This window comes from Linepithema humile, chromosome 2, assembly GCF_040581485.1.
Source record: "Linepithema humile isolate Giens D197 chromosome 2, Lhum_UNIL_v1.0, whole genome shotgun sequence".
In the NCBI taxonomy this organism is placed as follows: Eukaryota; Metazoa; Arthropoda; class Insecta; order Hymenoptera; family Formicidae; genus Linepithema; species Linepithema humile.
The window spans coordinates 10419652-10433875 of NC_090129.1; the positions used below are offsets into that span (position 1 = coordinate 10419652).

Here is a 14224-nt window from a genome sequence, read left to right on the forward strand (position 1 = left end):
TCGACTGTATCGTTTAGGTCCTGCGCACAATAGAGAAAATATTAGGAATAGGAATAAATATTAAATATTAGGAAAAAGAATTAACAATTATTTTATTTCAAACAAAGGAATGAAATGTGTATTAGTTATTCCTAATTCTTAATTTTTAATTCATGATACATTAATATCCCATTTTCTTGTTCTGAAATGAAATAATTCCAATTTTCTATTCTTAATATTTAATATTTGTTCCTATTCCTAAGTGCGCCGCTTTCTTCTACAAGTCGAACGCCGAGCACACATCATTCGCTTCGAATACACACGGACGTGTGACATAGCGATTCTCGGTTGGTTGGTAGAAGCCAGAGTATGCAGTTCTGGTATCGCTGATATGCACGTCTGACGACACTGCTGGCATGTCTGGCTCAATGGTCGAATTGTATACATAACCCTTTTGCTCCTGTCAAAATCTGACATTTAGTGGAAAATAATTGTTAAAATTGTTTGAAAGAGAAAATGGGCGACTTTTTGGCAACTAATAATGTTTGCGGACAAAATGTATTACGACTGGTATCTCGTGGAAATGCTATTATAGCTGAATTAATGCGATTGAAAGATTATGTACCACCGGTCTTTAGGTCAGTTTGTTAGAAATATAATTAATTTAATGATAAATTAATAAATTAAAATATAATTGTTAATATTTAGCGTAGCAAATATATCTCTTATCAAATCCAATTATGTTATATTATTTAATTGTCATTAGCTTGGATACAAAACAATTAATACAGAAATATGGGTCCATTATAATCGACTTTGCATATTTCAAAGCAGCGAGTATTTATGAGCAAAAGATAGAAAATGATGAGGTAAATATTCTTTCTACAATTATTGTAAGTTGTATTATCAAAAATAAAAAGAATATATATAAATGTATTTTCTCCTTTTTTCTAGACGCTTCAAGAAACTGATGAGGAGCTTCGAAATAATTTCTCAGATATACTTACAAGGTTTTATTTAGCTTTTGAGAGTATACACAAGTATGTTACAGATCTGAATTTTTACATCGATGAATTGGGAGATGGAGTTTATATACATCAATCAGTCGATTCTATTATGTTTAATGAAGAAGGAAAACAATTAATGGTATATTTCTTTTTTTTTATAAGAAAAGCTAGCAATTTTTAAGACATTTATAAAGGGAACAATTGTATTTCTTTCTAGTGTGAAGCTGTATACTTATATGGTGTAATGTTATTGCTGGTTGATTATCATTTTGAAGGGCGAATACGTGAAAGATTACTCGTGTCTTATTATCGGTACAATGCGCAGCGATCTTCCTCGACCAGAGTAGATGATGTTTGTATGCTGCTTCGTTCAACAGGATATATGAGGACATTGTCTAAAAGACCGGCTAATTATCCTGAAGAATATTTCAAGTTTGTAACAATTTAAATATGAAGGATATATAAGGAGAGTCTGCACACATATATATATATATATGTGTATACATACATATATATATATATATTTTTTTTTTTTTAGGAGAGTACCTTTGCGAGATTTTTTAATAGATCTTGTTATTGGTCGATTGCGTTCTGATGAAATTTATAATCAGACTCTTGCTTTTCCACATCCGGAACACCGTAGTACTGCTGTAGCCACACAAGCATCAATGTTGGTCATAATTTTATCGTTTAAACCAACTATACTGCATACACAAACTGCTATTATGAGAGAAATAGTGGATAGATTCTTTCCTGACAACTGGGTAATTAGTATTTATATGGGAACAGTGATCAATCTATGTGATTGGTGGTCTCCATATAAAGCTGCACGAACTGCATTAAATAATACTCTTGAAAATTCAAATATTAAAGGAATTGCACAAAAGTATGGAGTAAAAATGGATGTAAGTAAGAGTTTAATAGGTCTAAATTTTTTGATACATTGAAATAAATAAATATATAAATATTTTATGTGCATTTCAAAATAGTTTGCGAAAATAAAAGGACTTTTATAATTATAATTAATAATATTGTAGTTCTTTGGCAGAATAGAAATTGAAATAATTTTTCAGAAATTAATACAAGAGACTGAGGAAGTACAATTGGCAGGCCAACTAGATGAAAATGCCACAGGTTCCTTGGTTAAATTAGTGAAGGAGTGTAATGTTACGTTGCATTGGATTCTGCTGCATACCGCTACGCCCACTATTATATTAGAGGACTCTAAACGTTCACGTACGCTGCGTCAATCAGTCGTGACTGAAAGCAAATATACTACAGCAAATTGTCTTCGCTTATTACTAAGCACTGCTCAAATTGAACAAGATGTTAAACAGATGTATAAAGATGTATGTTTGAAATTAGTTGTTATTACGATAGCTTATTTTAATCTATGTTTACAAGATTCAAGAAATTGCATAACTGTAATTTGTTTATATTATCAGTTATTACTCGGAAAAGAGACCAAGTGGCTGAAAGATAAAGAAATATGCGTCGAACGTATAACTGACCTTGCACAAATTTTTGGAGGCACCAAATCTCTAGACGGTATCGATAAAAATCAAAATCTTTATACGTGGTTCATGGAAATCAGCAAACATATTGATTCATTAAAACAAGAAGATGGAAGAAAAATCGTGCAGTTATTGCAAGCACTGGAACAAGTTCAGGGTAAGGAAACAAGAAATGAAAGACAAAATCTGTTACAAATGTTAACAAAAACAAATATTTGTAATCTGTCATACTTTCAGAATTTCATCAATTAGAAAATAATCTACACATTTCGCAATATCTGGCTGACACGCGTGAGACTTTGCACAATATGTTGCGTACAGGCAGCATAACTGAAGATATCATGATAAGCTTGAATATCGTGACAGATTGTTGCTATGCATGGAATATTATGGAATCCTTTATTGATGTGATGCAAGAGAGTATAAAGGAAAATCCACCAACTGTCATCAAATTAAAAGCTCTTTTCCTTAAAGTAAATATATTCGTACAACTAAAAATTATATATATATATATATATAAGAAATACCCACAAAAATTATATTAAATACCTGTACAAATTTATTTTATTTCAAGATGGCATCAGCATTGGAAACTCCGTTGTTGAGGGTAAACCAAGCACGAAGCGCAGATTTATCCTCGGTGTCCCAATATTATAGTAGAGAACTGGAAGGATACGCTAGACGTGTTTTGCAAATTATACCTGAAACTGTGTTTGGTTTATTAGCGCAGATAGTGTATCTTGAAACAAACGCATTTAAAGAAATTCCGACTAAGTTGCCCAAAGATAAGCTCAAGGATTATGCACAATTGTCTGAAAGATTGGAGGTACACTTTGATTCTTGTACAATGTAATTCTTGTATTATAATAATTAAAAAATAACTCTCTTGATATTTTTATAGATGGCTAAATTAACATATTCCGTGTCAGTTTTTACAAAGGGCGTTTTGTCACTGAGAAGCGTTTCTCTGGGAGTTTTAAGAGTTGATTCACATCGACTGTTGGAGGACGGTATACGGCAGGAACTTGTCAAGAAAGTCACTTCAGCTTTACACAAAGGCCTCAACTTTGATCAGAAATCCAAGGTAGATTTTGAAAGCAAGATTTTGCGTTTCAAATTTATATATTTAACAATTCTTGTAATATTTTACTAGACGTCTCTTCTACAAAAACTGTACAATTTATCTTCGATTATGGACGGATACAGGAAGTCTTTCCAATATATTCAGGATTACATTAACATAAACAGTTTGAAAATATGGCACGAAGAAGTAAGAGAAAATTACGATATAAAAATTCTACAAAAAGTTATCATATGTATTTACACTATTGTGAACCTTCAGATTACATATATTATGAATAATGCAGTCGAGGAAGAGCGTAGAGGCTCGTCCTGGGTGCCAGGAAAGTCATGGAGGCAATTCCAAGAAGATAAGCATACATTTTCAACAGACAGTAACTCTTTAACTTTCATGGGCAGACTCGCCAGAGAACTCATTCGCATTACTGACCCACGGTATATTCTGCTGTTTGCTTCAATTTTTACAAGAATAAAGTTGTAATCTAATCCATATATCTTTTCAGGACTACTGTGTATATAGAGCACTCTCTAGCATGGTACGACATTAGAACACAAAATGAAGTTCTAAATTACAAAGTCTTCTCCGTGATACTAGAAACGATAGGCACGCCGGGATTATCCGGACTGGATAAGCTTGTCTCATTTTTCATCGTCATGGAACTGGAAGCTTTCATCCATTCTATAGAAAAAAGTATACGGAACAAGACATGGGCGTCGATGTTGGATGATTGTGAAGATACTTTAAGTTCTCTCGACAGTGCTAAAAGTGAGAAAATTCAAGATGTGCATTAGAAAAATATGTAATAGAGATAAGAATAAATTGATATTCTGGTTGTATACTTTAGGTAACATTACGAAGCTTCATAATTCTATAACCGGTAGCAGCAGTAAATTATGGTCGCCGGTGCTCGAGTGGACGTTGAAAATAGGTCACTATCAATTACTCAGGAAAAAAATAGCGTACGAGTTGAATACTGCCTGTAAATTTGAGGCGAAACATATGGAAGCGGCGCTTCGGACGTTAAATACGTATGTAGAAATTGATTTTTTTTTGTTTTTTTTATTTTATTTTTTTTTTATTTTTCTCTTCGTTTTGCAGAGCTATTTTATGCGAGATAGCGAACAAAGATAACAATAACGAGACTGAATCAGAAAAAAGCGAATTGCTTCACGAACTCAGTGTACGATTGGACTGGGCTGGCATCAGCGATCCGCATAATAAAGTTTATATCAAGTCGCCGAAGATAGATAATATAGCTCTCATTATTTTCTTATTCACGGCGTCGCAGTTGAATAAATTATTTTACTGTAAAAATACAGGTACGTATTTTTGCTTCATACACGTATGTATAATATAGCACAAACATCAGGCTATTTTATCTTTGTTCTTTATTGTAGCAAGTCTTTTAAGCAAGAGACATCAAGATCCCGTCGACGCTGTGGTATTCGCAATCGGCATACAAACGATTCTTCGTCAATTCCACGTTTCTGTGATGAATCGTTACGTAAAATACCTTTGTATGTACATCTTGTCATTTATTATCGTGGAAAGGTGAGAATAATTTCATAGTTTTTGACGAATAAAATATTGCAATGTCATTTAGTGCGTATTATTCAAGAGAACGCTTTATTTTTAGCACAAAAGCAGGGAGCGATGCAGAAATCGAAGGTGTCACCAGTCTTCACTTTTTGGAACTTTTTGTGAAATATTCTGGCATTCCACGTTCTCTCATTCTTAAAGAAATACCTGTTGTTATTCTCGATCATTTTCTAGTTAAAGTAGCAAAATAATGTTACATCTGAAAAAGATGATATAATATAATATATGTATATGATTTTACACTATTATATATTCCTATATTATAAAGTTTTATATATTATGTAAATAAATAAGACAGATAAAAAGATTACGTAAAATTATTTTATTATTATTTCTACTTTAATATTTCCACTAACTGTAATAATTTAAGAAAAAACCGAATTTACTGAAAAGAAATTGATAAAATTAGAATTTTATTTGCTTAATTTAATTATGCTTTCACTGTTTTAATTTATCATTTAACGCACACATCTAAGGCGAACGAGGCTCACAACATAAATTAGATAAAAAGCGTGGGTGTGGCATCGTCATCACGAAAAGTGTCCTTAGGGGAAGCATCGCCGAGTACTGCAGAGAAATTTCGCATCGGCGGCTAGACACTGTGCGTGACAGCGGCGGCGACGGCGGCGACGGCGGCGGTTTAGGCGCCTCTTCGCATCACCGTCGCGTCGATACGCTTTTAAATGCGCTCTTGCGAAAGATTATCTGCATTTAATTGCGGCTATTTCATTAACAGAAATTTCAATGCGATAATAAAATATCGATTGGCCAAACGCATTTGAGAAATTAACAGGAAATAAGATTGCTGGTTTCGTCGGCGTCGACGGCGGCTACGACGGCGTCAACGCCGGCGGCCGCAACGCCGACGTCGGCGGCTTCGTACAAAACGATCCGGAATAGTTTCGCAGCCCAGTTCTCGGCTTCCGTACGTGCGGATCGAGTCGACATCCTTCTAGAATTTCCGATATCTGGGCTGGGCGTATACAAGCGCGTTAAAATTTATTTCGATCGCCACACCCATCTGAAAGAATATACGTTAAAATTAAAAATACCGGTTTAAATAATATTTGTTACGTGAAACACGAATAATTGGACATTTCGAAGAACAATCATTCATTGGATTTAAATTATTTCGGTTTATATAAAAAAATTATGAAATACTTGTGAAACACTTTGTAAGAAATATTTCGTGTTGCAGTCAAAAATTGTTTCGCAATAATCTATTCCTCTTTATTTCATTGTCAATAATTAGATTTTTAGTGTATTTATTCTTACAATGTAATATTTTAGGCTACTATCAGTAATCGCTGCACAATTGCTGCACAATGCACATAAGTATTCTGTATTAATAATCAATTTTTCTCTGTTCTACAACAGTAAGTATAAATTATAATTAAAATATCGTCTGTGTAATAACGTCTGTGTAGACTGATGCAAACAGATGCTCCGATGTTTTGTAAAATCTCGTAAGAAGTTCATATCGTGGAAATTAAGAAATGTGCGCAATTTACCGTTTAATCAATTGCAAATTAATATTCGCAGCCATAAATAAAATTTCTGCGAAAAAAATTGCGACTAAATTTGTCGCTATAGCATGCGTAATTATAGGTAATTCGTTGCAAAATGAACGTTTGTTATCGCTTTTGACGTGTTTTTTTTTTTACATCAGGAAATCATGCGAGCGGTACTAGCGATCGCATTAGTCTTGGTGGCGGGATTCTTCGTAGTAGCGACAGCGACTACCAAAGGTCGCAATTATCCCCGTTTCTTTAAGCATCGGACAAAGTTGAGGGAAATCCGCGGCTTCAAACCAGAATACATTTCCACGGCGATTGGATTCGGGAAAAGAGAGAGCCCCATGGCAACTTCGGATCTTGATGGATGCGAAAGAATTTTATCATCACTGCTGAGAAGCTTTCCGCATGGGTGAGTATTTTACAAGCTCTATAAAACAGTTTTTATTGCAATTGCAATTAATAGCGAAATAAAACATATTCCTTTATATTTGATTAAAATATAACTTATTAGACACAGAGTGATTTTCTAGGGCCAATTAATTTTAATCGACGGTTAAAACTTGTCGACAAAATTGCCACATGAATGAATATAATTTATAAAATATATATAAAATTTCGTCATCAAAGGAGAAAAGTTTAACATTCTTTTTCTCTTTCAATAACGATATTTCTTCATACAAGTCTGTTGTTCTGTTTCAAGTTTTAATCAAAGAATCAATTTTGGAAGAAAAAAACATTTAAGAAATTTTATAATTCAAGTGAATAACTGCTCGGTAAAAATTTATATATTTAAAATATGAAAAATGATGAAGTATGAGCAGCGTAAAATGTCCTGATTGCAGCATACCTGCGGATGTACTACTTCCAATAATGCAGACAAATCCTGCATTGGCCAGCAAACTTACGCACCTGTCGATGCAAAACGATCAAGGCGATGAGGAGTCGATGATGGATCATTCGCAGCCCGAAAGAACGCTCGCGCTGTTTTAGTCCTTTGTCGACAATGTATACGAGTTTTAAATGTCCATCTTAATTTGGATAAAACATCCTATATTTCCAAACATCCGTTTATTTCTCGAACTTTCACATACTTATGAAATATTATATAGATGTTACTTCTCTCATCTTTCCACGACAAAGTACGACGTCAAGGAATGACGGCCAGGAGAAAATTTACGTTTTTTCACCCTACAACATACGATCGATGTACAATTAACTTTGTCGTAGAACGATATCTAGTATGTGTATACATCAAGAAATGTATTAAAATTGATTACTTTTGTTTGATTATTAACATATATATGTAAAACTAAAGAAATATATAAAGATGAAAGTAGGATGGAAAATAAACGTGCATTATTCTGTAGAATTGCTCTCTTTAAACTTCTAAACTTGGATACGATCGATATAAGATACGTCAATTTTTACCTGTGTTACAGTTAATATATTAGTCACAAACTTATTTCATTTAAAAAAAAAAAAATAATATTTAAAATTTTAGGTTATTTTTTAAATATAATTTCATATAAATAACGAATATATCGGAAAATCAAATCGTTCTAATAACTGTCATTTAACTTCAAATGAGATACCTACTTCCCATCACTTTTTAAATAAATTTTTAACATTTTGTTAAATTATTTATTATTGTCCGACAAAATTTTTCAATGCGTTGATTGTCATTACAATTGTTAATTTTCTGACATGAAAAATACAGATAACACAGTCATGCAAGTTTTCTGGATACGCTTTCAGGCTCCTGTACACAGGACATGCGTTACGCGTGGTAAGGAGTGACGCAGCCAATGAAATAGGATCTCAATCTCAATGGAAGATGCTTTTCTATGTGCAGGAGCCCCAGGCGCGTTCTCGACTCAAAAGTACCTAATTTCAGATCTAAACATACACGACGCCGATCGCGCCGGAAGGTTATAAACATTTGTAAAGTTGACAATAGGTTAAACAGTGATTAAATCGATTCACCACTGGAGCAATTTGTGAAAATTGAAGCTAAAATTGCTGAGAAAAATGGATGTACATTAAATATATTTATGCCATTTATCTTTGGCGAAGCTGGTCGAAAATCATAGGTTATGTTGATACTCCCTCTCTATGTATTTTAAATATTTAAATTTTGTATTGTGATTTGAAATCTTAACTATGGTGTCAACACGAGGACCGAAATTTAAGTTTTGTGACGGAGAAAAAGTGTTGTGTTATGAACCAGATCCGACAAAAGCAAAAGTGTTGTACGACTCAAAGGTAATATACATATTTTCTTCGTATATATTATATTGTCTTTTTTTATAATATTTATAAAATGCAAATTGAAAATTCAAAAATGAATAAAAATATAAATGAGTTGGAGAAAGATGAAGTGAACGTGACATAAGAATATGCAAAATTGCAGTATACAAAATGTAGAAATAAGTGTATTTTTTAAATTGTATAAATACATATAAATGTACTTTGCATTATGTAGAATTATGAATTTAAATTGTAAAATAGATAAATGTAAAATTGTTTACAGGTACTTGATGTCATTGTGAATAAAGATCAAAGAGGTAGAAAAGCTGTAGAATATCTTATACATTTTCAAGTGAGTTACAAGGATTTAATTAAAATTATTTCACAGTATGAAATGAATTATGAATTAAAATAACATAAGGATATATAAATATAATTTATTAATATGTAAGGGTTGGAATTCGTCTTGGGATCGTTGTGTGACGGAAGAATATGTGCTTAAGGATACTGAAGAAAATCGTCAACTTCAAAGAGATTTAGCACAAAAGGCGCAGCTTCAACTGTACGTATTCCCAAAGCTAGTCTGATTTGTACAACTAATGTAATTCATTATGAATTTATATTATATATTCAAATAAATTAGGGGTGCTTATTTATATCGTCGTGAACGCAAAAAGAGGAGCCATAAAATGTCAGAGCGTTTGACTGAAACCGAACATCAAGAACGTCGTCGTAGAGCAAGAAGTGGTGGTAGTCGAGCTACGTCAGCCACAACTGGGTCTTCAGAAGATGGCAGTTCGGGTCAACATGCTGATTATGACACAGAGGTAATTGTCAAAATAATAATAAATAATAAACCAAAGTTTAGAGAAATTGTATGTTTAATATAATTGTATGTGTAACATAATTTAATGTAGGAGGTAAACACAGAAGAAGATACAGAAAGTAGCTCTGATTACATGGGTGAAACGAGTGATGATGAAGATAGTGGTGGTGGAAGTCAATCTGGAGCTAGTAAACCAGGAGTTGACATCGATATAGGTAGTACATTAAAACGGATTTTAGAGCAAGATCATGACTTAATATCAAATAAAAACAAGGTATGTTAATATATGGATTATATAATATGTTAGATATTGTATTTTTACTGGAGCATATATTTTGAGCGACTAAAAATGATCACAGTTGTTCAGATTTTATTTAATTTTGACATAAAAATTAAAAAAAAATTATGAATAAAATTTTGACAACTTATAAATGACTAAAATTTTTCCGCAAAAGCAAAGCACAAATATAACTGATATTTATTTTAGCTTGTGGTTCTTCCCGCACAACCTACTGTGATAAATATTTTGGAAACCTGGGTGCAACATTTTACTACAACACAATTAACAAATATTCCAGAAAAACCTCAACGAAATAAAGCAACTAATACATTAGAAAAAACAGTGAACGAAGTAAATATATGCAGAGAAGTCGCGGATGGTTTACGCATATATTTTGATTTTACGTTACCTCACCTCCTTCTATATAGGCAAGAAAGAGAGCAGTATGCCTCCCTGAAGTCTTCTTTATTAAGCAACGAACAAGCAATTATCCCGAAAGAAAGAACAACTGAGTAAGTTCAGTTTTAAATTGTCATTAAGAATTCGATTCAAATTCATTGTTTTGTTTTATAAAAATATCTTCTCTTATAGAAATCCAGAAATGTCTATAAAAGAAGAATTTGACGATTCAGAATATGCTCATTTACCACCTTTTCAAGAGCATGATTCTGAGATGGACAATACAAATAAGCCATCAAACAATTCTAAGCGAAGATTGCGATCGTATCGTGTAAGTTCAGTCGATGAAAGTCGACAATTAAGATCTTATGACGAAGGAAAGCAAGATGGTGGCAATTTATCGAGGTAATGATCAATTTATTTTAATATCTTCCGCTTTCATAAATTATAAATTTATCTTTAACAATTGTTTTTTCCTTTCGCAAATATCTCTTATCAGAACTGTGTATTGGGATAAGCATAATATAATGTATTTTTTTTGTTTTTCCATCCTTTTTTGAGATTTTTTTTATAATGTGTTTTTGATTGTTTTGTTTTAGTAGCATAGCAAGTACAAGTTCCCGTTGTTCTAGCCCACGAGGTGTAACATTAAGAATGCCGCCTGTTGTTACATCCGCTCAAGTAAATGCTTTACTTCAGCAATCTAATAAATGGAGATTAATGCCTCAAATATTGGGACAAAGCGAAAATCAACCAGGTCCCTCTGCTTATTACGGTGCCATTCATTTAACCAGGTTATTTGGTGAGAATTAGCTTCCATTTTACAAGGATGTATATATTGCACATAATTTTTATATAGTAAAAATGGTTTTATGTTTCTTAATTTCAGTTAAGTTACCTGAGTTATTACAATCCACAGATATATTGAACAAAAAGTTGAAAGTACTTTTAAAATATTTAGACATGTTTCTAAGGTACGTAGAAAAATTAATTAAGTATAGTAAGACGTGTATGCATATATATCAACTATTTCTCTATATAAATAAATAACAATACATTTTACAAGCAAGAATATAGCAAAGAATATTAATAATATAATATTTATAGCTATCTGGAGATGCATAGAGAATGGTTTGGAGAACAATTTTATATGCAAGTGGAAAGTCAAACAATATTACCAAATGAGTAGTTTAACAAAATATACATATTGCTTCCTCTGATCTGTGTACAACGTTGCATACATTTATGCATATCTATTTTTATGTGATTTTAAGAATGTATTACTCAGAATAATAAAAAAGCTTTTTATATTAATTTATATTTTTTAAATATATATTTTTATATAGATTTTTATGTTAATTATTTCATTTGTGAAATGGATTATATTATATATAAAATTAAAATTGTTAAAATAGTTGTGTGCGATTCTAATTAAAATTATTTATGCAATTCAGTGGAATGTATCTTATTGTATTATTTTTTACAATGTTAATATAATAATTAAGCAAGAATTATTAAAATATTAGGCGCGTTCAGTACAACAAACCGCTTAGTAATAATCGAACGTGATTGGCTCTTACTTTTAGAACCAACAAATCAACGTCAAGTGTTGACTAGACAATTCAGCAGTTCTGTTGAACGCGGCCATTGTTAATCATTATAAACGATTTAACAATTTACACTGAAAAGAGGTTATGTGAGACGTGCTTAGTCAAGTATGTTCGAAATTGGTAAGATTACTCACATACCTCACATACAAAACCAGTGATGCGATATTTCCTACGAGGCTCGGGAGCCGTGGAGCCCTACCTGTAGGAAATATCACATCACTAAACAAAACACTATTTTCGAAGGAATTATAATTCGCGTTTAAATTTCTAAGATGGCGTTAATTCGTGTTTTATAGCAATTTGCTGAGAACGTAAAAATTTGTTAAAGTTAACCGAAGTTAACTAGAAACTTAAGTAAGTACGAATGCATTGGTGGTGATCAGTGCGTTTGTAAAGTCAAATGGTGAAATTTTTATACAATATTCAAGAAGTATTTCTTCATTTGCATAATTGTATGCTAATTGCTTTGTCACTGTGTTCGTAAAAAGACGAAAAAAAATTGCCATATCAACACGTGTCCTTGTGAATGCATCGGACACCATTAACACATTTAATTATACACGGTATAAGTTTTTCTTGCTTGTGCACAGTGACGTACGAAGATGAGCTTGCAGGACGTTGCATATACGGTAGTTACCGCGCCATTTAATGTAATTCATAGAACGACTGCAGGGGCTGCATCCTATACTTGGAAGGCAGCTACATCGGTAAGCTAATATAGTGTTTTCCATTATCCTGAAACAATAGAGAGAAATACACTAATCTTCCTACATTGTAATCACTTGCTTGATCTTTCTCATAATATTAAGTAATTTGATTTTTTTCAATCACTTTTTATGCACTTTTAGTGAAAGGTATTTTATGCACTTAAAATAAAGTATATAAAGGGGGAGAAAAACAAAAAAAAGCAAAAAAAAAGCAAAAAAAGCAAAAAAATTCAGGCAGTGTAATTATAGAAAAGGGATCTATCTGTCAGTCAACATCAGTGCTACAAACATTCAGGATGCGCTTTTAATACTGCAATAAAAATTATAAAATTACAATAAAATTTGAATATACTGATGTATTGTAATTTCTTGTGAGTGTAATTAGTTTAAGGTTAATTGAACTGACAACTTGGTTAATTCGATGCACTTTTACACTCTTCCATTATAAGCGTTAACCTTGTGTTCAATAATTTGTTTGTTTTTGTGTTATACAATGTCTATTGCTTTTCATTAATGAGCATTTGTGTAATGTTTAATGCTTTGCCTGTTTAATATAAGTGTTAATTGCAATTAATATTTATTATTGGAAATTCCAAAATTGATAAGCAAGCTTTATGCAAGAAAAAATTGTTAATTGAAAACATAAGGTATTATTTACACAAAATATAATTTGTGAAAGCTAGTGATTTGACAGTTGTGTACAATCTTTTACAGGCAACAAGTTACCTGGGTTTACAACCTAAAACCGAAGTTAAAATGGTACCTGTATCTGTACCTTTATGGAAGTTAGCTGCTTCCACTGGACCATACATAAAGCTTGCAGCTCTCAGCGGTGCATCAGCAGTTATCTTGGGCGCTATTGGATCTCACAGTAAGTGAATCACTCCGCAATTACATTGCATTATTTCGAATCTCACTGTATGGCTGCAACATTTAAATCCATTTTTGTTTCGCAGGACATTACAGCCAGGATGATGTAGGAGTGGAGCAGAGGCGTATCTTTGAAACTGCAAATAGATATCACTTCATACACACTTTGGCCTTGTTGGGATTACCGATGTGCAGATATCCAAGCGTGGTACATTAATTGTCGCTGTGTTTATCTGCAATCATATAATCAACATTGCACTAACGATTTTGGGTGTTTGTATTGCAGGCGGCGGCTCTCATGTTGTCTGGCATTGTCCTGTTTTGTGGCAGTTGTTATTATACCGCATTCACTGGTGATTCAAGATTTGGTAGACAGACTCCAATTGGTGGATTTTGTTTTATTCTGGCATGGTGCAGCATGCTTTTATAAATATTCCTTAAAAATGAGCATTTTATACGGAGAAATAAATAAGAGATAAGGTGGTTTTATTTTTAAATAAAATGTAAAAGTAAATAAAAGATATAATTTTTCACTTATTTCAATTAACTTTAAATATTTCTTAAAAATAATAGCGTCTCTTGTGTAAT

At 32.4% G+C, this 14224-nt stretch overlaps 4 protein-coding genes and 1 long non-coding RNA gene across 8 annotated transcripts; 4 read left to right on the plus strand and 1 right to left on the minus strand.

Moving 5' to 3' along the window:
- Window positions 1-74: 74 nt before the first annotated feature.
- On the plus strand, window positions 75-5487 carry Strump (WASH complex subunit strump). Its single transcript, XM_012379736.2, has 17 exons — window positions 75-617; window positions 746-848; window positions 934-1125; window positions 1204-1418; window positions 1525-1891; window positions 2060-2335; window positions 2432-2657; window positions 2738-2973; window positions 3075-3326; window positions 3402-3584; window positions 3654-3770; window positions 3843-4015; window positions 4084-4346; window positions 4426-4609; window positions 4680-4900; window positions 4979-5132; window positions 5218-5487. Exons 1-17 carry the CDS (start codon window positions 496-498, stop codon window positions 5369-5371), a joined length of 3438 nt encoding a protein of 1145 aa, XP_012235159.1. The 5' UTR covers window positions 75-495; the 3' UTR covers window positions 5372-5487.
- Window positions 4618-8438, minus strand: LOC136997945 (uncharacterized). The gene is made up of 3 exons (XR_010888485.1): window positions 8294-8438; window positions 7607-7885; window positions 4618-7124 (listed from the first exon to the last, which is right to left on the minus strand). It is a non-coding gene; the product is annotated as an uncharacterized lncRNA (long non-coding RNA).
- Window positions 6855-8066, plus strand: LOC105679610 (allatotropin-like). Its single transcript, XM_012379742.2, has 2 exons — window positions 6855-7106; window positions 7540-8066. Exons 1-2 carry the CDS (start codon window positions 6856-6858, stop codon window positions 7685-7687), a joined length of 399 nt encoding a protein of 132 aa, XP_012235165.1. The 5' UTR covers window position 6855; the 3' UTR covers window positions 7688-8066.
- Window positions 8439-8558: 120 nt separating the features above from the next.
- On the plus strand, window positions 8559-11763 carry msl-3 (male-specific lethal 3). Of its 3 annotated transcripts, none has more exons than XM_012379737.2 (10): window positions 8559-8959; window positions 9228-9296; window positions 9397-9506; window positions 9588-9771; window positions 9862-10044; window positions 10258-10562; window positions 10642-10854; window positions 11049-11251; window positions 11339-11423; window positions 11557-11763. In XM_012379737.2, exons 1-10 carry the CDS (start codon window positions 8858-8860, stop codon window positions 11636-11638), a joined length of 1536 nt encoding a protein of 511 aa, XP_012235160.1. In that variant the 5' UTR covers window positions 8559-8857; the 3' UTR covers window positions 11639-11763. The 3 variants fall into 3 exon arrangements, with proteins under 3 accessions (XP_012235160.1, XP_012235161.1, XP_012235162.1); XM_012379738.2 differs by having other exon boundaries at window positions 11052-11251; XM_012379739.2 differs by having other exon boundaries at window positions 11082-11251.
- Window positions 11764-12080: 317 nt separating this feature from the next.
- On the plus strand, window positions 12081-14173 carry LOC105679594 (transmembrane protein 256 homolog). Of its 2 annotated transcripts, none has more exons than XM_067349446.1 (5): window positions 12081-12179; window positions 12650-12766; window positions 13481-13637; window positions 13723-13844; window positions 13923-14173. In XM_067349446.1, exons 2-5 carry the CDS (start codon window positions 12662-12664, stop codon window positions 14064-14066), a joined length of 528 nt encoding a protein of 175 aa, XP_067205547.1. In that variant the 5' UTR covers window positions 12081-12179; window positions 12650-12661; the 3' UTR covers window positions 14067-14173. The 2 variants fall into 2 exon arrangements, with proteins under 2 accessions (XP_067205547.1, XP_012235134.1); XM_012379711.2 differs by lacking the exon at window positions 12081-12179 and adding an exon at window positions 12267-12413.
- The last annotated feature ends 51 nt before the right edge of the window (window positions 14174-14224 follow it).